At 35.3% G+C, this 21,670-nt stretch overlaps 1 protein-coding gene across 1 annotated transcript in view; it reads left to right on the forward strand.

Annotated features, from left to right (window-relative positions):
• The first annotated feature begins 484 nt into the window (after positions 1–484).
• Positions 485–21,670, forward strand: part of CABCOCO1 (ciliary associated calcium binding coiled-coil 1) — a 124,797-nt gene continuing 103,611 nt past the window's right edge. Inside the window, exons 1-3 of the mRNA XM_047762113.1 lie at positions 485–773; positions 10,536–10,639; positions 16,378–16,547. Coding sequence (XP_047618069.1) covers positions 693–773; positions 10,536–10,639; positions 16,378–16,547 — 355 coding nt within the window. The 5' untranslated portion in view covers positions 485–692. The remainder of the gene's footprint in view (positions 774–10,535; positions 10,640–16,377; positions 16,548–21,670) is intronic.

Genomic DNA, 21,670 nt, shown 5'->3' on the forward strand with positions numbered 1-21,670 from the left:
GTATTATCACTCAGAGAAGAACATTCGTACTATTACTAAACACATTGTTTTTCAACATTTTTATTATGGAAAAATTCAATACAAAATAGGAAGAATGGTGTAATGATCACCACCCCCATGTACCCAATCTTGATTCTTCTAATCCATGCCCCACCTCTCATTATTCTGGAATCAATCGCACATTTTATCACTTCATCATCACTAAATCTTGCAGAATGTTATCTCTAGACGATAAGAGCATTTCTTCCTCCTAAACAGGACAGTAATATCAAGACACCTTAAAATGACAATTCCTCAACAGCAAATATCAATCAACGGCCAATTCCAATAATATACCTCACTTTAATACTTATTGAGAACTTGATTAGTGTTAGCATTAGACACCGCCACGAGTTCGTTTACACTGCTTTTTTTTTTTTTTTTTTTTTTTCCTTTTTTTCATTCTTACTGAAAAGGAGAATTCGTACTCCAGGATTCAAAGCCCCGCCGCGGGCCTTCCCAGCAGAGCGCCTCGCAGCGGCCCGGTCCGCCTGGCCTCGGGCTCCCACCGCCCGACCCCAGCCCTTTCCCAGGTGAGGACCCGGCTCCGAACCCGGAAGACGCTCTGCGTGGGTCTCCGTTCCCCAGCCCAGTGACCCCGGCCCCGCCCCGGTTGCCTAGGCGACGAGGGGCCGCCGCGCTCTGGCGGGATCATGGCGACATCTGTGGGAACAACTCCCGGGGGAACGACCCCCGCCGGGATGACTCCGGCGGGAACCACGCCCGAGTCGGAGGTACGCCGCCCCTGCCCGGTATCCATGACCCTCTGAACAACCACTCCTGCCTGCGGGGTCTGCAGCCGAGGCCGGTCCCGGGGAGGCGCCCCACGCCCGGATTCTGTGCTCGGCCCCGAGTGGCGGCAGTTTTGGGAGTGGGTCCGCGGCGACGCGGGCCCCAGGGAGTGAGAGGGGGTCCGGGAGCCACCGCCCCGCGCTGCCCGAGCCCTGTAGCTACGGGGTCCGCGTCTCCTCTATCTGTCCTCACATAAGAAATTCCCCCATTGGACGGTTCCTTGCCTATAAAGATGCCTCAGTACGCGCTTCTCCCCCGGATTCTCAGCACTTAAAAGGGAATTTTGGAAATTTAAAATGGGCCCGTCTCTTTTGGAAATCTATAATTCTTTTTAAATGATTACAGTTCCAGTTGCTGAAAAGCTGTCATGGAATAGCAACTCCGCATTGGTAGTGGACTGATTAATATCTGAGGGTCAGAACTTTTAGTGTTTCCTTATTATTTTACAGTTTCTCTAAATAAATAAATATATGACCGGGGATAGGACAAAGGAGAAACGCCTGGAAAATTCGACCTTCCCGTTATGGCGTGGTTGCTGATCATCACCTTGTCTTTGGGAAAATTATTTAACGTCCTTGGGCTCCAGTGAATTTCTTGTGTAATATAAAGATTTCTTCTCAGGCCCCTCCCATCACCAGCTTTCAGTAATAAATGGGTTCTAGGTAACGAATTACTTATAAACTTAGTATCCTAAGATTTTAATTAAAAATGTATCTGCTATGCCAGATATTACTAAAAATGTTTAAATCTTCACATGAGTTAATCATGTTCTCCAAGAAGTTTTTTCTTCATTTTTTTTTATGACTCTGAAGGTGAATAATAATGTTATAATTAATATTGCTGGCTTTATTACCTAGTCTAAGTAACATTTTTTTTTTTGGTCCAGAAGATAAATATTAGCTGCAATTTTATAAATGAGGAAACAGAGCCAATAATTCAGTGCCTTGCCCAGAGATACTGAAGTCACTCCCAACAGGTTCTTCCCAATGCTATAAATGCAGACTTCTAAAGCTTGCTGACTCTCCTATGAGCCTTTTGAAATTAACATACATTAAAAATACATTTTAATGTGATAAACTGATTACTAAGCCAGTTACTCCCTTGTGATCTCTAATGTAAGTAATACAATTTCAAAAGTGGCTTCGGAAATTTCCCAATTACATCGTGTTATTTAAATATGTACAAAAACTTACTTTATGTACAGTTGTCCGTGTACATCTGACATGTATACATATGCATGTAGATAATGTCCTTTATGAGAAAGACTGATAATTTGGGATTAATGAATGTGCATTTCAAAAAAAAACCCAATTTTTTTTTTTTTAAGATTAGAAGTGCCATGTTCCAGGAAAAAAATAAAATAAAATCACTTTAATAATGGATGAGTCATGGATGAGTCAAAGGAATGAACCAGCTATAGACCTTAAGTGATTATCTGTCATTTTAGCACTGTCAGTGGGCACATTTGTAAACTTCTTGGAGGAGCAGGTATTTCCCATGACAGTCAATTCTGGACATGCTTAGACTTTGAGTTTGTAACAAACTGAAGGAATCAAGTCGGAATTTGGACTCACTTAACTGTGCTCATTTACTAAGATTAACCTGCTGTGAGAGTTCCCTGGTGGCTCAGCTGGTAAAGGATCCAGCATTATCACTGCCTGCTGTGGTTTGGGGTCATTCCTCTGGTGTTGGTCTGATCCCTGGCCTGGAAACTTCCACAGACTAGGGCCAAAAAAAAAGAGAGAGAGAGAGAAGGACTTGTAGGAATCTATGGCTTTCCCTTATGGCTCAGCAGGTTAAGGATCTGTCTGTTGTCACTGCTGTGGCTCAGGTTATTGCTGTGGCTCAGATTATAGCTGTGGCACAGGTTTGATCCTTGGCCTGGGAACTTCTCCATGCTGAAGGCGTGGCCAAAAACAATTTTTTTTAAAGAAAAAAAAAAGTACTACATGATGGAAACTCCATTTTCCATTCTAATGAAAGCAGAGTTCCTGTGGTTTATGGAAAAAACAGTTCATTCTTAAAGCTGTGTCATTCATTAGAATAAGTCCTGCCTGCCACCCATTTGTGCCCATGATGAGTTTCAGGGGTTAGATAGAAAAGATGACAAAAACCTCTCTCTCATTGTCTCTCTTCCCAAGGCTACAGTTTTCCAGTTAGATGCTGAAAGATTCTGCTCAGATCAGATTCTTTCCAGAGTTGATCTCCCAAAAGCTGGTCCCTTGTAGTATTATTTCTTAATAATTCAGTACCCAAATTGACTTTACCAGAAGACCATCCAGTCATCTGAGCCAAGTAGTGAAATATTTCTTTTCTTGACAAGTGTATTGGAAATAAAGCATAAGTTTCCAATAGTCTGAGGTTTCCCATTTGTTGTTTGTTGTCAATACCTAAAATAAAACCAGTTATCCCAGTCATATAGTAGATACTCAATAAAATATAACTAACCGATATTCTAGATGGTCTGATGTATGCCAGGAAAGGTAGTTATCATAGACCAAAATCTACCATATAAGATCCCTTGAACAAGCAAACATGAGATGCAGGTCCAGGAAGTTTGTTTTTTTTTTTAATTTAAAATTTAATAATTTTTTTTTTAATTTAAGCATAAACTTTTCTTGCCAACCTTCTGAATCCCACCAGTCCAGTTTCTTTAGTAACATGGGAGAAAATGCCTCCTTCTAAAAGATAAGGCTAAACTTTGGGGAGGTATTTGTTTAAATGTACAAGACCAGAGAAATGATGACAGTCTGAAAATAAAGACTTGCTATATATAGATTTATAAGTGAAATGCTTGTAAGTTAATTTATAAGTGAATTTGTAAGTGAATACTTAGAATTCAGTCATCAATCTTTTGTCAATAGTTTGTTCATAAACTGACTTTCTTTTAATGTTTTCAAAAATACTATTTGGGGTATATAATCATGTAAGTAGTATTCTTTTTTTTTTTTTTTTGGTCTTTTGTCTTTTTAGGCCCACACCCACGGCATATGAGGTTCCCAGGCTAGGGGTCTAATTGGAGCTACAGCTGCGAGCCTACACCACAGCCACAGCAATGCCAGATCCGAGCTGTGTCTGGGACCTACACCACAGCTTACAGCAATGCCGGATCCTTAACCCACTGAGTGAGGCCAGGGATCGAACTCACAACCTCAAGGTTCCTAGTTGGATTCGGTTCCACTGCGCCACAACTGGAACTCCCCTTAAGCAGTATTCTTTAAAGGACCATACTTCAACTAACTCAGACACCTAAAAGAAAGTGTAAATGATTATTTCCCATTTGCTTCTTCTGAACAATGTCTCTTAGTGTTAACAAATCCCCTAACGGATGACATTTGCTGTGTCTTTGGGACTTTATCAGGACAAGGGGACACTTACATAATCCTGAGTGGAAAGATGATGTCACTTGTCTTGAGATCTTCAACATGTTGGGAAAGGGTGTGGCATAGACAATTCTCTCTACATTCGGTCCCTACAGACCTTGAAAATAGCTGCCACCTCATCACTGGCAGATTAGAGAGAAACAGTTGGGTCTCTACGTGAGCACCAAAATGAGCAAGTTCCTGCAATTGCAATATCATTCAGGAGGTATTTCTTGAAGCCATTCACAGCACATAGTGTAGATGGACCTGTGCAGAGCTATTGGGGGGGAGGCCCAAAAGTTGCTCAAAATATTAAGAGAACAGTGCTGATATTCCTCAACATGCAAATACACAGTAGTATTATTTATCAGACACTCAGAACCTCTGGAAATACTGGCTATGGGTGGGCATGGAGGCGCTGACAACATCTAGGCTCACTTTCATCCTACTCCTAGTCTTTGGATTTCTTGTCTCAGTCCTGTCTTATTTCCTGCTGCTCCTCCCCACTCCAGCCTCCCTTTCAGGTTCCACAAATCATGTCCAATCTTCTTCTAATATTTCAAGTTTTATTTGACTAAAGTTAGGTCTTTAACACGGCTAAAATTAATTTTTGATAGATGTACTTTGCGCATATGAAATGAAGATCTAATTTTGTTTTATTCCAGACAGTAACCATCAATTATGCCAGTTTTGTTTACTCAGTAAGCCATCCTCTGTCTCTTCGCATTGAGAATGGACCCGCTGCCACTGTCACATTATATATGTACATGAATGGGCACATGCATGGCCAATGAGTCAGTGGAACAGAATAGAGAATATGTCTGTATATGCTTAAATTTATACATATATGTATATTTTTAAATTTCCATTCTCCATTTTTTTTTACACTGACCAGTTTGTCCATTGTTTGTCTAAACACTGCCAGACTATTTTATATTTAACTTTAATATCTAATTTGGAAAGTCCCTCTTATTATTTTTTTCAATATATATGTACTCTTTCATAGAACTTTTTAAGTTCTTCTTCCATAAGAACTGTAAAAAATGATTTTGTGTAGTTCCAGAATGATACAGTTGAGTTTTGAGATTGTCCTTGCATTACATTTATAATATGAGAAGGATTTAATTTTTTTTTAATTTGAAGGTTTCCAATAAATTTCTTTGATCAAATCTTGTTAACTTTTTGATAAAGTTTATAATTTCTTTAGGTCCTATACCTTTCTTATATTTTTAGTCAAGTTTTTGACATTTCCATTTGTAATTAATTTCTTATATAGAGGAAAGTAATTGGCCTTCATATATTTATGTTATATGTAACCATCTTATAAAATTTCTTATTAGCTAAAACCGTTTTAGTACAATTGGAGGTTTATTAGGTATGGAACCATGTAATCTTTAAATAAAGATTTTTTTAATTTCCTCATTTCTAATATTTAAGTCACATGCTTTGTACTTTTATTGTACTAGTTAGACCCTCTATAGTGTGTTAAAATATAATAATGTTACTAGTCAGAAATAAAAAATTTCCTGATTTTTGTAAAAATACTTCAGTATTTCTTCATTAAATATAATATTTTGGCATATAACCTTTTTCATGTTTAGCTTTTTTTATTCATATTCTAGTGAAAGTTTTGCTGCTGAATTCTAGCAAGTGCCTGTTTATTTTTTATTTATATAATTATACTATGTTTAATCATTTAATTTGACAGAAGTATGTGAAACCTATTAATGATCTGCATTTCTAAAATTAACCTTATTTGGTCATAATAACAGCTTATTATTATTTTATTTACTTATTTATTTATTTATTTGGTCTGTAAGGGCCATACTCATGGTATATGGAGGTTCCCAGGCTAGGGGTCTAATCGGAGCTGTTGCTGCTGGCCTATGCCAGAGCCACAGCAATGCTAGATCTAAGCTGCATCTGTGACCTACACCACAGCTCACAGCAATGCTGGATCCTTAACCCACTGAGCAAGGCCAGGGTTCAACCCACAACCTCATGGTTTCTAGTTGGATTTGTTAACCATTGAGCCATGATGGGAACTCCCACAGCTTATTATTTTTTTAGTACAATGCTGGATTCAGTGTTCTGAGATACCATTTTAAGTTGAACTTTTGCACCTGAATTCATTAATGATTTTGGCTTATAATTTCCTTTCTGTGCTAGTTCGGGTTTCTGTGTATGGACTATGCTGGCTTCTAAAAAATGACTTATCTACAGTCTATAGCAATTTATGTGTTCTTGATTGTTCAGTAGAACTTCAAGTGTAAAGCTATCTGGACATTATGACCTTATAAAAAGTAGGGTTCCAGTTTAGTTCATGTGTGGTCAGATCCATGTGCTCCCTTACTCATGGTCAAATTGGATGACGTATATATTCCTAGGAAGTCACTCATTTCCTTGTAATTTTCAAATATATTTCCAATTAATATGACATACTTTTTTCTTTAATCACATTTACCCAAGATTTACCCATTCTCTTCATTATTTAAAAGAACTAGCTCCTGATTTTACTTATCCTTCTTTCAACTACTTTTTCTGTTTTTCTTAAATTGGTTCTTTACCATATCCAGGACTACAGTGGGGTGACTGAGACATTCTCCTTGGGCACAAAATTTAAGGGATGCCAAAAAGTCAGTAGTCAAGAGAAACTATATTTTAATTCAATATTTAAAAAATCAAAATTAATGCAAAAAAGTCCATAATGGATCAAAATTTTAAATAAAGACAGCAATAGTATTACTGATTTTTCCTTTTTACCTCAGGCTCCGACATGTATCAGCACAGTGCTGCTTCTTAGTTCATTTGTTTTCAGGCTTGAAGAAAGCCTTTCAAAGTGTGGAAATGTTAGACCAGCCTGTGTTCTCTATGACTGTGAAACATCTCTTAGACATCTTTGGTAAGCTGTGCTACATTTCTGTAGTGAACATTTATTAAGACCCTTTTAAGACACTATCAGTTTTTGGATGCCCCCAAAAGCTTAAATTCTAAAGGAAAGGCATATATACAAATGTGGAAAATTGAGGTAACATCAGAGAAAAAATTCAAAGAAAAGATTATCTGGCAAATAATATCAGGCTTACAGTTTTAATGCTTCTGGAATAACAGCTAAAATCCACCAGGTGGTGGAATAAAATGAGTTACAGTGAAGTTTAGCTAACATAGTCTCCTAGTCAGAGATGTAATTTTATAGGGAAAATGATAATTATGTATTTATATTTTTATTAGTCTGTTTATGAATTTTCTATTGTATCTTTAATTTTTATAAATTGGGATATATGTATTGAATTTTTAGCCACTTTATATCCTTTCTACTATAGAAAGGCAGTATATAAACAAATAAAAAAGCTCTCTTTAAAATAGGCCCAGGAATTCAATTTTAAACAAAAGAAAATAAATAAATAGAGGTAAATCCTTCTAAAGATGATTATCTTAAGCTATCAAGTTTTAGTTATAAAAAGAGGCATTAATATTATGCATCTTTGCTAGAATTATTGTTGTACAGAAGGTTAAGATTATTGTATTCTCTCTCACACAATTCTTGTGTGACCTATTTTCTCATATTCAGGAATTTTCAAACCTAATAAAACTGATCCGAATGTCTATATAATGTACCTTTCATGTATATCTTTATTCATTATGAGTAATGATAGCAATCTCATGTGTATTAAAACCTATCAAAGTGATTTTTTTACATGAATCCAAATTTAAGTTTAAATCCTTTCCCATCAGTCACAAAATTCATCAGACCATCATGAGATCCCCAAATCCAAGTCTGGCTTTTCTTCATGTTCCATCATCTAGCAGTGTCATCACGGGATGGAGATGAATTCAGACAGTTGATTAACAACCTATGTTGACCTAACTAAGACCTGCAGAATTCTAAACAGAAGTAAAAGATTGAATGATTGTTCCTAAGGAATTTACCATCTAATGAGGTTAACAGTGTAGTAATAATTACACTTTACTTTACTGCCAATAATAAAAAATACACATGTAACCAACAAATATTTAAACAAATGTATAACCATACATTGTGGACTAACATCCTATCCACTCTAAAAACTGAGTTCATTTAATTCAGTTAATAAATATCTGAAACCTACTAGGTGCAAGGTATTATATTAGATACTAAAATATGTTTTCTTATTGAATTTATAATCTAATAGTATGACCTAGTTTAGGTTAATTTGCTACCCCTAGATTACAAAAAGATTGCTAATAAAATAGCACATTTTATTTCTAAATTGGGTTTTTAAAAATAAAATCATAATAACCTAATATTAAATTACAAACATTAAGCTGATTATCATTACCAATGAGTCTTAGCTTTGGGATTTTTCTGTTCTTAAAAAGGAATAAGAAAAACTTGGGATGTGATTTTGTTAACTATAGCAAAACATTTCCTACTGTTCTTATTTGTTGGAGATCATTCACATGAGAGGATAAATAACTGTAGAATTGAAAATGTTTGCCCCTTCTCTCCCCCAAATCTCTTTGATTTTTGTTTAGCTGCTGCTATCTCACCTCTGTTTCTCTATCTCCTCTTCCATCCTTCATTTATAGCTCTTCTCCAAGCTCTGGCTTTGGGTAGTTTCACCCATTCTTATGTTGGTACTAACTCCTAAACCAACAGCTTGACCTTTCCAACTCTCACATTTCTAGTTAACCTCTAAACATGTCTTTCTTGCTATGCATATTCCACCTTACATTCAACCACTGGAAGCAAACTCATCATCTTGCCTTCTTAAAACTACCATCGTCTTCCAAAAATTCACCTTTCTTTCTGTCTCTCTGTCTTTCTTTCTTTTAAAATTTTTTGTCCTTTTTTAGGGTCGCGCCTACGGCATATGGAAGTTCCCAGGCTGGGGTCAAATCAGAGCTACAGCTGCTAGCCTGAGCCACAGCAGTGTGGTATCTGAGCCACATCTTCAACCTAGACCACAGCTCACGGCAATGCCCTGGGTCCTTAATCCACTGAACAAGGCCAGGGATGGAACCCGCATCCTCATGGATTCTAGTCAGGTTCATTACTGCTGAGCCACAATGGGAACTCCTCCAGAAGTCCTCTTTCTGTCCATGTAATGAGAGTGTCATGTATGTTTTTGCAAACAAAAGGACTTAGCTGAGGGCAGAGCAGGAGGTGAGCACCACTGTTCACAGGTAGTGCACTTGGGTGCAGGGCTTCATCATCCTTAAGCCTTTTAGCACTTCCTCCACCCAGAGAGGATGCCTTTGTCTAGTTCACACAGAGGTGGCATATGTGCTTATGGAGGCTCAGAGGATCACCTCCTTTTTCTTCCAGTCATCTAGAATCTCCATTCATTCTTTCCTCTTTTAGCCCCCCCATCCATAATATGTTGCATTTATCCCTTTCTTTTCATGCATGCTGCTAGGAGCCCATTGCAGCCCACTGCCTTATTCCTGAACTGTTTTAATGACCTTTTCATTTAATTCTTCCTTTTTGTCCTTTCTTAACATCTGTCTTTCCTTCGCCCTGCTACAGGTTCCCATTCAGTAAAGTGTAGTTTTATCTTGTCATTTCATTGCTAAAAAACTTCATGGTTCCTTCTTGCCTATATTATGAAGAACAGACTTTTTAGCCTGTTCTTCATCAACCAACCAGGGTCTAAAATATGTATGATGCCTTAATCAGTGTCTTGGGTCTTATAATCACTCAGTAAATATTTCTTGGATTATTAAGTTTCAGATCTCCTGCAATCTCTTCCAAATGCCCATCTTCCATTTAGGTTCAACTAGTCCCCCTAGGCACCACTGTGAACACCACTTGATGTTTACAGAACTGATGCCCAACTGTCCTGTCTTTATCACCTTGGTATTGCTGATTCAGTCACCTGGGGCAGCATGCATGCTCAGTCTCACAGACCATTCTTCTCTATAGATTTCCTTGTCCTGATCCTGTCCTTGTCCCTTCCTTTTTTAGCCTGAATGACACCTTTATTATGGCTCACTTACCATTTTGTTTTCTTTTTTTAAAGTCATCTTTGATTCGTTCCTCCCACTAGATCTTAAGCTTCTTGAGGCTAACAAGTCTTTCTTACTTACTTTTGCCTCCTCTTGAGCCCCGAGTTCAATGAGGAATATATAGATATTCAAAAATGTTTGGCAGTTGAAAACCATCACCCAGTACTTCAGCTTTTCAGAAGAGAGGTACCATCACTTCAAAATGGAAAAGAAAAGTAGTTACTTTGGAGACTATTGGTTTTAAATTTTTTCCTGATTGCAATTAGACGAAAGTAAGAACAAATTTTGAGGTCACTGGGATTCATATGCAAAACATGTGGTTGAAATGACTTATTTCTTTTTTTTTTTTGGTAGAATGGAGCTGAATTCCAGGAGCATGAAAGGATTCTATCTCCCGATTTTCTTTCAGTTGCCCAGATCACAGAAATGCTAGCGGAGGATGCAGATGGAGTTCAACGGTAAGTACTTCAATATTAAAACTGAACATGGAGCAGTTCTAGTTCTGCATCTGTGAATGACCATGATATGTTATTACACATTTTAACCCTCTTTTCAAATTATTTGTTGTTGTATTGTGCATAGATAGATAGATAGATAGATAGATAGATAGATAGATAGATCGATCGATCGATCGATCTCCAGACTCTGGAACACAGAAATTCTCAAAGATGTGACTTTTTGCACTGCTCAGCAGTCTTCTTCATGGAGAGAAATGGATTTCAAACCAACTTGTTAATCTTAACAGAGTTAGGGATTTATTGTTAAAAGCAGCCACTAACACATGCCATCTTCTTTCCTCTTTCACATGTGAAACTTTCAGTACACACAAGAACCTTTAAGGTCTTCTGTATCGTCATGACGAGTAAATTGTATTTTCTGTAATATTAATAGTCAATATATTTTATAATTTTGGAAATCCTAAATATTAGCCACCCACCTGTGATTTTTACTCTATATGAAGCTCTATTAAGTACTCTAACTAATCTCATACATTTTGTTTAAATACATGAATATAGCTGAATTTATAGGCATTGATTCTAATATATGTACATCTTTTTCTTAAAGCTGATTTCTACAGTAGATCATTGGCTTAGAACTCTAATGTGTACTCAGATATATCTACCCCACAAATTCCTAAAAGGTATTTTCAGTAATACTCATTTTAAAAATTATCTCACTGTAATAATGGAAGCCTGATTGTTAGTAATGTGTGCAAAGTGGGGGCGATATGGTGATGTTCTGGACGGTAATGTTCCAGGGTACAATTTCTGTAGGCCTGTCCTCTGGATGTAAGCAGGGTACTGTAGACCATAATGGGCAAAGAGAAAATGACTCTGTCAGTGGTTATCATTTGTAAATCTTACAAATATTATGGAATGGAGGTGATTTACTACTGAGAAGGAAATATGACCGATGTACTGGCTGGAAGAGAAGACTGAGAAGGGAAGGCATATTAAGAGCAGGCGAATGACACTGACAGGCCTTTTCCCAAGATGCTCTTCACCTCCACTACTTTTTAATCCTGCTAGAAATCCTGGTGATCCGTGATTTACCATACTGCTTACTAAATGCGTCTTTATAAGTTAAAAATTTCACAGGTTTTAAACAAGTATTTCATGGTGATTTTATCATTTTTATAGAAACAAATACTCTTTGGGAATTCTTATTTTTAGTGTCAGAATTGATTAGAAAAATGCATTGATTGTATTAATATCACTGATTATTTAAACTTCAAGTAACTGTTATCTTCAATTTCTAGGTAACCCCATATAGATTTTTAACTAGGCAACAGTAGATTAATATGAATGACATATATTTAACATAGTTTATAATTTATTTGTATTAAATCATAAATAAAAGATGTTATATTAAATGCAGTTAATAGTAAATAAAATACATTTCAAACAAATGCTTTTTAGACGTGTATTTCTCACCACATCTTAAGTTGTACTGTGTATGACAGTATTTTGTGACAGTCTTTTTCTTTCTTTCAATTACTGACTCTCTTTGTTGTTAAATATCTAATCCTAAAAGTATTTTTAATCTTTAAGAGGTGAGCTCTAGGAGAAAGTAAATAATACAGAGATTGATACAGAAATTAGCAACATAGAAACAACTAGATTCAACAGCACATTGACCAAAGAAATCATCCTTTTAGCATGCATCTATGACCAACTCATTAATGGAATTCATCTAAAGTAAGAAATTTTAGGACATAGAGTTTGTGTAAATGACACCAAGTGTTATGTAAGGAGCCATTTCTTTACAAAGCAGTTTTCTCGAGGGTTGTTACATGATTTTTGTAACAGTAATCCTGAAATATTGCAGTCAATCATTCACGTTCTATTTAAAATGGCATTATTATAAATAGGGATTATATACCTTGCACAATGACAAATATATTTGAGGTATCCTGTCATCAAGTGGCAGAAGTATGCCAAAATGATATAGTCTACCACACTGTAAACGTACTTAGGTAAATTATAGGACATCAGCACATTTCCCTACTGTTTAAAATTAAAAATTTTGTTCCATAAAAGCAACCAACCAGATGAAATGTTAAAATATGATTAAAATATATTTCTGGAGTACACTTCAAGCAAAGTTAAATAGCTGAATATATTTCTCACAATCTCCTAACTACTGTCAGTCATTTGTATTTTAATATAACCCTGATTTTATTTACAGATCCACCCAAATCCCTTTTGAAAAAAAAGTAGGGACTAAATTGAAAATAACTATTTAAACATAGAAATAACATGGAGATATCTTTTAATAACCTTTCTATGACTAGTCTCCATGAGCTGTTCAGCTCCTGCATTAAGGCTTACTTCTATGTGTCATCATATTTAAAGAATAAAGTGCACTCCAATTTCAAGAGCAAGCAAGAGTAAAGTAATATTTTTACTGAAATTCTTGGTGAGACAAAGCATAGATAGTTCCATCATCTTTCACTATAGTAAAACTTCCTAAATCACTATTAAGCATCTTTCTCTTTCCCTACATTCTTTCATGTTACATCTGTGGCCATCTCTCCCCTCTCCCCTGTTCCATCCCCCTTTATCCGCAGAGGAAAAGCTTACAAATTTTCCCAGTAAAATGTGTGGACACTTTGCATTCAAACTGCAGCCATATCTTGCTCCAAATGCCTCCCTGCATAGTCTCCTTTGGAGTGAAATAATTGAACAAAGAAAATAAATGTTAAAAAATTAACTTTGTAGCTCAAGTTGAAGGTTAAGATTCAAATGGTACCAGGGGAAGTGATAGAGGAGACATTGGGGAGGAGCAAAGTGGAAGGACCTCAAAGATATTTCACCAAAAATATTCAGAGGCAGTTGACTTCTTTCATAGACTGTTAAACATTGAAAAAATAAAAGCAAAGAACACATTCAAAGTATTGATGTTATTAATTAAAACAATAATATGCTGATTGCAAATGAAGAATACACTTAGAAGGAAGACTAACTGCTAGAAACAGAAGAAAATGTAAGGCAAAAGCTGATGATTAAGAGGGCATTGATTCCATAAAACAAAAATGAAAGAAAAGATTATAAAAATATGTAAATAAGAAGCTTTTAGAACAAAGGCAAGAAACTGAGGTAGAGTAAAACCAGTGTAGACCTTGCTGAAAATCAAGTCAATATTATGGAAAACAAGTTTAAGAAAACTTTCAAAATGCAGGTCAAAGCAATTAGAATTTAGTAGACTATACATCCAACATAATGGATCAGAAAAAAAAATTAACTTCTTAAAAGCTTTGATTTAAGTATTTTAGTATAATAAAACTTCATGCGTTATCTCTGAGACAAAGCCAGTCACCTAGAGAATAAAATTATCAGCTAGGCCTCAGATTTTTCCTTAGGAATGTTAGGTAGCAGAAATGAGTAAAGCGACAAGTAACCAAAATTTAGGGAGTCAGAATATAATTCAGAATAAAATGCTAATTTGGTTGTTTTAGTTAATCTGTGTATTTAGTTAATCTATGTAACATACATACATACCTACATACATATGTTAATATGTATGTTGGGTGAGGTATTATTTTATTTTCTATGTGGAGAGTCAGTGCTGCCAGCACCATTTTAAAAGATTTCATACTTCCATCACTGAGTTGAAATACTGCCTCTGTCATATACTAGTTCCCATATATATTGGGTTGGTTTCTGGGCTTTCTCCCTTTTCCATTGGCCTATTTGTTGATTCCATTAAAATGCCACAAATTTTTACTACTATGGAAGTTTTCTTACTGACCTTCACTTAAGACTAAATGGTATAATGACTCCAGGATTGGTTGACTCAAATCCTCAATAGTATCAAGAAATGAGGCTTAATCTTAGAATTGATTTTTCTTATGGTTGTAAGACAACTGCCAGTAGCAATCAAAGGTATTGATTTACTCTTTTGTATTTTTGTTCCACAGAAGCAAGTGAATCTTACTATTAGTTGTAATTCACTAGAACAGTTTAGGAGCATACCCACCATAGATGAGTAATTACAGAGAATATCATAAGCTGAAAGGCATTGTATGGCATTATGAGAGGGAGATGAGGTTACCATGATGGGCTGAGAACACTTAGATCTCACTTTGTGGGTTGAGGTCTACCTTGATACCACTGTAAATGAAATGGATGTTAGAGAGTGGGTTAAACACAACATCAGCTTACTTTGTTCCCAAACTTGTTTAGTCTTGCTGTATTTATTATTCTGATCATATAATTTATTTCAATATTATGAATAAGAAGGACTCTCTTTTTTGAAAATGGCACAGTATGAAGTTGCCACAATCCCCCACTCTCACCACACACACATATACACACTCCCTCAGAATCACATATAAGCATCAAGCAAATACCAACTCCATCCTTGTTCTAACAAGGAGAATGCTGAAAGCCCAAACCACAAAAGGTGAGAATGCCTGCCAGCAGCATTATAGATCAAGCAAAAGTACCGAAGATAGTACAAGGAGGATGCACATAGTCGAACGAAGACTTAGAATGAGCTTAAAAGTATACTTACCCTTCCAGGTGAGGAGAAAGCCCTGAAGTGCCATTCCAAGAACCCTTGTTTGTAACAGCAAGACCAAAATATACAGACTTTGAGCAGATACTTCCCATCTTTACAAGAAATAGGTGGTTTATGAAATAGTAAAAAGAACTTATGACTCTTTTATTCTTTTTCCTTGCTAATTGAATAAAGAATAAAAAACTGGAATAATTGATGGAAACCTTTCATATAGAAAATATCTTTTAATATAGCCAGGTTTGAGTACTAAGCAAGGAGTACACATTACAAAGACATTGCAAAAAAAACAAAAAAACAAAAAAAAAAAACAGAAAACAAAAAACAAAAACAAAAAAACCTGAAAATAGAAAAAAGGACTGGCAGGCAAAGAAAAAAACACCAGAAAAATATGCCCATGAACAGATAACAAAATGTCAATCTTTATCATAAATTAAGAATACTTATGAAGCAACCGCAGAGTACAAACCAGAGATACAAAAACTGAAGATAGAAATAAAAAAATAAAGGGTGCTGAAACATTAAAAAAAGGAGAAAAGGAATGATCTTTTAGAGGTGAAATTTATAAGCAGGCCAAGGGAAAATTAACACTGCTGAAAACACAAAGGACATCGAAGACAGTAATGACAGAAGTATATAAAATGAAAATCAAATGATTTGAAAAAATTTTTGAAGATTAAAGAGAAAATTAAAGCTATAGAAAAAAGTGGGTAATATATACATAATTTGAATTCTTTAAAAAAAGAAAACAATATTTAACAATCTAGTTCCAGTACATTGTCATAAATAAAAGAAACTTGATCATATAAATGGAAAACGACATTGAATTTGAGAGGGAAAAAAAGTAAAGTTACTATACTTGAAAGACAGAGTAAGGAAGAGGGAGGTGAGAGGAGAGATTTAGGAGAAAGAGGAAGAGAAGGAAGACCAAGAGGAGTTTGCATACTCTCTCTCTCTCTCTCTCTCTCTCTCTCTCTCTCTCCCCCCCCTCTCCCTCCCCGCCCCCCGCTTCTTTTGAATGTCATTTTACATTTAGGGTTTTTATATAACTATGAGTATTTTTAGATTATGAGCATTACAGAATTTTCATTCAAGAACAATATTTTTTTGAAACTTAGAAAAAGAACTGGTCAGTATTTAATCTATTTTAATATCTGGATTTTTCTCTTTGTTGCAGGAAACTGGAAAAGTTTTTGAATTTCAAAAACCTTCACACCTGTTTAAAGGAAGCCATTCTACTGGATTATTATGTATCTGGATTTTTGTGGGCTAGAGGAATGGACTTTTCTATTATTCAATATTCAAAATTTATAACTTTACTAGATATGTTACTTCATAATCTTAGAAGTAAGTATATTATTTTTTATTTTTTAAGAAAAGAAAATTTAGTGTATTTGTCTAAATTAATGTTCTTAAGCAAAAGTTCCTAATTTTTAGTAATTCCTTCAGTGAAAATTATGCTTTGTTCCAGGGTATAGCAAAAATATAGTTCATATCTTCATTAAGTTATAAAACCTCAAGTAATACTTAACAGGGCTAAAATTCTCTTAATAATTAATTTTCCAAAGATATGTACATTTTATTTTAAAATTTATCAATGTCATCCGTTCCCCAAATGTCAAGAAATCCAGATTTATTTAGGCAGTTTTTTGTTGTTTGAACTATCATGTAAGTATTACTGGGAAATCTTAGAATTACTGTTAAGAGGAATTATTTTGGTCAATATCAAAACCATGTGAAATAGACTTTACTAATATACTTGTTAGCTCTTGTGACTTTTTTTTTATATATACCCTTGATGAGTTACTATAGGAAATTTGGAAATTCTTCCTTGGAGCAATTTTAGATATTAAAGACTTTTGTTTGAGAATAAATAGAATTGCTTCTTAGAAGGAGAGCAAGGAAATCTATTGTTTTTTTATTGCCAACTCTGAGTGGTAGGCAGTGTAATCTTTAACATACATTATGGAACCCAGAGCAACTCCAATGGGGAGGTGTCATAACCACTATCTTAGGGTTAAGCAAGTAGTCTAGAGAACAAGGTTGCATATCTGGGAAATGGCAGAACTAGAACTTGCTCTTAGAGTGTATAATCAAAAGACAATGAGCACAATAAACATGAGGTGTTTTGTTCCAGGGTATAGCAAAAATGAGGTGTTTGTGTCTCAATTGAAAGACATGCTTGTGTCAGTGGAACACAGCTTCCTTCTTCCTTCCTTCATTCTCTTCTTCCTTTTTTTTCTCCTTTTTAGTTGTTTGGTTGTTTTTAATTTCTTTTTTTTTCCCATTTATTTTCTTTCTTTTTTTAAAATTTTTTTCGAGTAGTCTTAATTGTAATCAATTGTTATTTCCCCAATACATTTTTTTTCTACTGTACAGCATGGTGACCCAGTTACACATACATGTATACATTCTTTTTTCTCACATTATCATGCTCCTTCATAAGTGACTAGACATAGTTCCCAGTGCTACACAGCAGGATCTCATTGCTAATCCATTCCAAAGGCAATAGTCTGCACCTATTAACCCCAAGCTACCAATCCATCCCACTCCCTCCTCCTCCCCCTTGTCAACCACAAGTCTATTCTCCAAGTCCATGGTTTTCTTTTCTGTGGAAAGGTTAATTTGTGCCATATGTTAGATTCCAGATGGAAATAATATCATATGGTATTTGTCTTTCTCTTTCTGACTTACTTCACTCAGTATGAGAGTCTCTAGTTCCATCCATGTTGCTGCAAATGGCATTATTTTTTTCTTTTTTATGGCTGAGTAGTATTCCATTGTGTATATATACCACATCTTCCTAATCCAGTCATCTGTTGATGGACATTTGGGTTGTTTCCATGTCTTGGCTATTGTGAATAGTGCTACAATGAACATGCGGGTGCACGTGTCTTTTTTAAGGAAGGTTTTGTCCAGCTATATGCCCAAGAGTGGGATTGCTGGGTCATATGGTAGTTCTATGTATAGTTTTATAATGTACCTCCATACTGTTCTCCATAATGGTTGTACCAGTTTACATTCCCACAAGCAGTGCAGGAGGGTTCCCTTTTCTCCACACCCTCTCCAGCCTTTGTTCTTTGTGGACTTATTAATGATGGCCGTTCTGACTGGTGTGAGGTGGTACCTCACAGTAGTTTTTATTTGCATTTCTCTAATAATCAGTGATGTTGAGCGTTTTTCATGTGCTTGTTGGCCATCTGTGTTTCTTTAGAGAAATGTCTATTCAGGTCTTTTGCCCATTTTTCAATAAAATAGGCTTATAAATTCAAGAGACTGACTAGACCACAAATAGGATAAACCAAAAGAAAAATACCATCAACTAACTGAATCTAATTGACTTTTATGGAACAGTCCACCCCAAAACAACACAATAGTCAATTCTTTTCAAGTTCATATGGCACATTCACCAAGGTGGTCCATATCCTGTGCCAGAACCATAAATTTAAAAAACTCATACAGATAGGTTCTCTGACCACAATGGAATTAAACAAGAAAATAATAATAATAGAGCTATGTTTGAAAAGTCTCTGAACACTTGGAATTATACAGCATAATTCTAAATAGTTCATGAGTCAAAGAGAAAATCTCAACATATATTAGAAAAGATTTTTAAATAAATGAAAACAAAATACATGAAAATTTATGTGGTGCATCTGAGCCAATGGTGATGAAAATTTCAATGCTTATATTAGAAAAGAAAAAAATCTGAAATAAATAATATAAGCTTGAAGTTTAGGAAACCAGAAAAAAAAAGCATGAATCAAACAGAAAGGAAAGAAATAATAACAGAAATCAATGAAATTGAAAATGGAAAGTCAATAGAGAAAACCAATGAAATTAAATCTTGATCTTTGAAATGGTCAGTAAAACTGATAAACATGAAGCAAAACAACAAAAAAAAAGAGAGAGAGAAAAGGCACAGATTATCATTACCAGGTATTAAAAAAAAAAGGGATATAACTAAAGGCCTAAAGATGATAGAGAATACCACCTATAATATGTAAACTAAAAAACAAAAAGGAAATTACTGATTTTCAAAAACCACAAACTAACAACATTTACCCAAGATGAAATAGATAACCTGATAGTTTCTAACAATTTAATAAATTGAATTGGTTGCTAAAAACTTCTGGAAGAAAATCTACAGGCCCAGATGTTTTCACTGGAAAGTTCCATTAAACATTTAATGAAGAAATACCACCAATTATATATAACATCTTCTAGAAATAATAGAGGAAAGAATATTTCCTAACAATGTTTTGAGGCTAGAATTATCTTTTACCAAAACCTGACAGAGAGAGAAGGAGTATGTAAAGGAGGGAGGAGAAGAGAAAGAGAAGGGAAAATCTTAGAGGAAAGATAGGGGAGTAAGGCTAGAAGGAGAAGAAATTACAGAAATTACCCCAGTTGGTTGGGTTTTTTTTTTTTTTACATTATCATATAATCATACAGCATTTGTCTTTCTCTGACTTAGTTCACTTATAATGCACTGGAAGTTCATCCATGTTGCTGCAAATGGTAAAATTTCATTCTTTTTTATGGCTACATAGTATTCCATTGTGTGTGTGTGTGTGTGTGTGTGTGTGTTCTTTATCCATTAATATGTTGATGGACATTTAGGTTGCTTCCACATCTTGGATATTGTAAATATTGCAGCTATGAACATTAAGGTGCATATATATTTTCGAATTAGTGGTTTGGGTTTTTATGGATATACACCCAGAAGTGGAATTGCCAGGTCTTATGGTAGTTCTGTTTTTGTTTTTTCAGATACCTGTGTACTGTTTTCCACAGTAGCTGCACCAATTTACATTCCCACCAACAGTGTATTAGGGTTCACTTCTCTCCACATCCTCACCAAAATTTGTTATTTGTATTCTCTCCCCCCTTTTTTTTTGCCATTTTAAGTCCGTACCCATGGCATATGAGGGTTCTCAGGTTAGGGGTCGAATTGGAGCTGTAGCTGCTGACCTACACCACAGCCACAGCAATACAGAATCCGAGCAGTGTCTGCAAACTACACCACAGCTCATGGCAATGCTGGATCCTTAACCCACTGAGCAAGGCCAGAGATAGAACATGCATCCTCATGGATGCTAGTCATATTTGTTAACCACTGAGCCATGATGGGAACTCCTGTTATTTGTATTCTTTTTGATGATAACCATCTGATAGGTGTGAGGTGATATCTCTTTGTGGTTTTGATTTGCGTTTTCTTAATGATTAGTGATGCTGAGCATCTTTTCCTGTACTGTTGGCATCTACATTTCTTTTTTTTATGGCCACACCTGTGGCACATGGAAGTTCTTAAGCAAGGGGTTCTTAAGCAGTGGCATGCCTACATCACAGCCATGGCAGTACCAGATCTGAGTCGTATCTGCAACCTATGCCACAGATTGATAGCAAGGCCAGATCTTTAACCCACTGAGCAAAGCCAGGGATCAAACCCATATCCTCATGGAGACTACATTGGGTCCTTAACCCACTAAGCCACAATGGGAACTCCTACATTTCTTCTTTGGGAAAATGTTCAGTTCTTCTGCCCATTTTTTAATCAAGTTGTTAGGGTTTTTTTTTTTATATTGAATTGTTTGACCTTTTATATATGTTAGATATTAACTCCTTATCAGTCATATGATTTGCAGATATTTTCTCCCATTTGGTAGGTTGTCTTTTTGTTTTGTTGATGACTTCCTTTGCTGTGCAAAAGCTTTTAAATTTAATTAGGTCTCTTTGTTTATTTTTGCTTTTATTTCCTTTACTTATAAAGTTATGGTAATAAAGTTACAGTAGTAATGTGGAATTATTGAAGGGATAAACACATAAGTCAATGGAACAGAAGACAGAATTCAGAAATAGACTCACACAAAAATTGTCATCTGATTTTTTGATAAATATGCAAAAGCAATTCATTGTAGCCTTTTTAATAAATGTTATTGGAACAACTACTCATCTATATTAAAAAAATGCTTCAACCTAAAACTTTTCACTTGATACCATTATCTCCATTTTGATCATAGATATAAATTTAAAATGTAAAACTATAACACTTTTAGAAGAAAATGTGGAAGGAAATCTTCATGACCTGGGGTTGTTGAGATGTTCTTAGACATGAACCCCAAAACATATCCCATAAAAGAAAAAAAATGGATATATTGGACTTTATCAAATTTTAAAACTTTTGTTTTATGAAAGTCATTGCTAAAAGAATGAAAAGACAAGCTACAGACAGGTAAAAATTTATTTTTAAGTTATATCCATGAAAAAGGACTTGTATCTGTAATAAATAAAGAACTTTCAAAACTCAACAATAAGAAAACAACAATTAAAAATGGGCAAAGCCATAAAAACCCATAACTTCTAACCATCAGACAAACCTGAATTGAGGAACATTGTACAAAATATTTGACCGGTACTCTTCAAATGGACACAGTTATCAGAAACGAGAAAAGTCAGGAAGTTTCTCT

This window comes from Phacochoerus africanus, chromosome 15 (assembly GCF_016906955.1).
Source record: "Phacochoerus africanus isolate WHEZ1 chromosome 15, ROS_Pafr_v1, whole genome shotgun sequence".
Classification (NCBI taxonomy): Eukaryota; Metazoa; Chordata; class Mammalia; order Artiodactyla; family Suidae; genus Phacochoerus; species Phacochoerus africanus.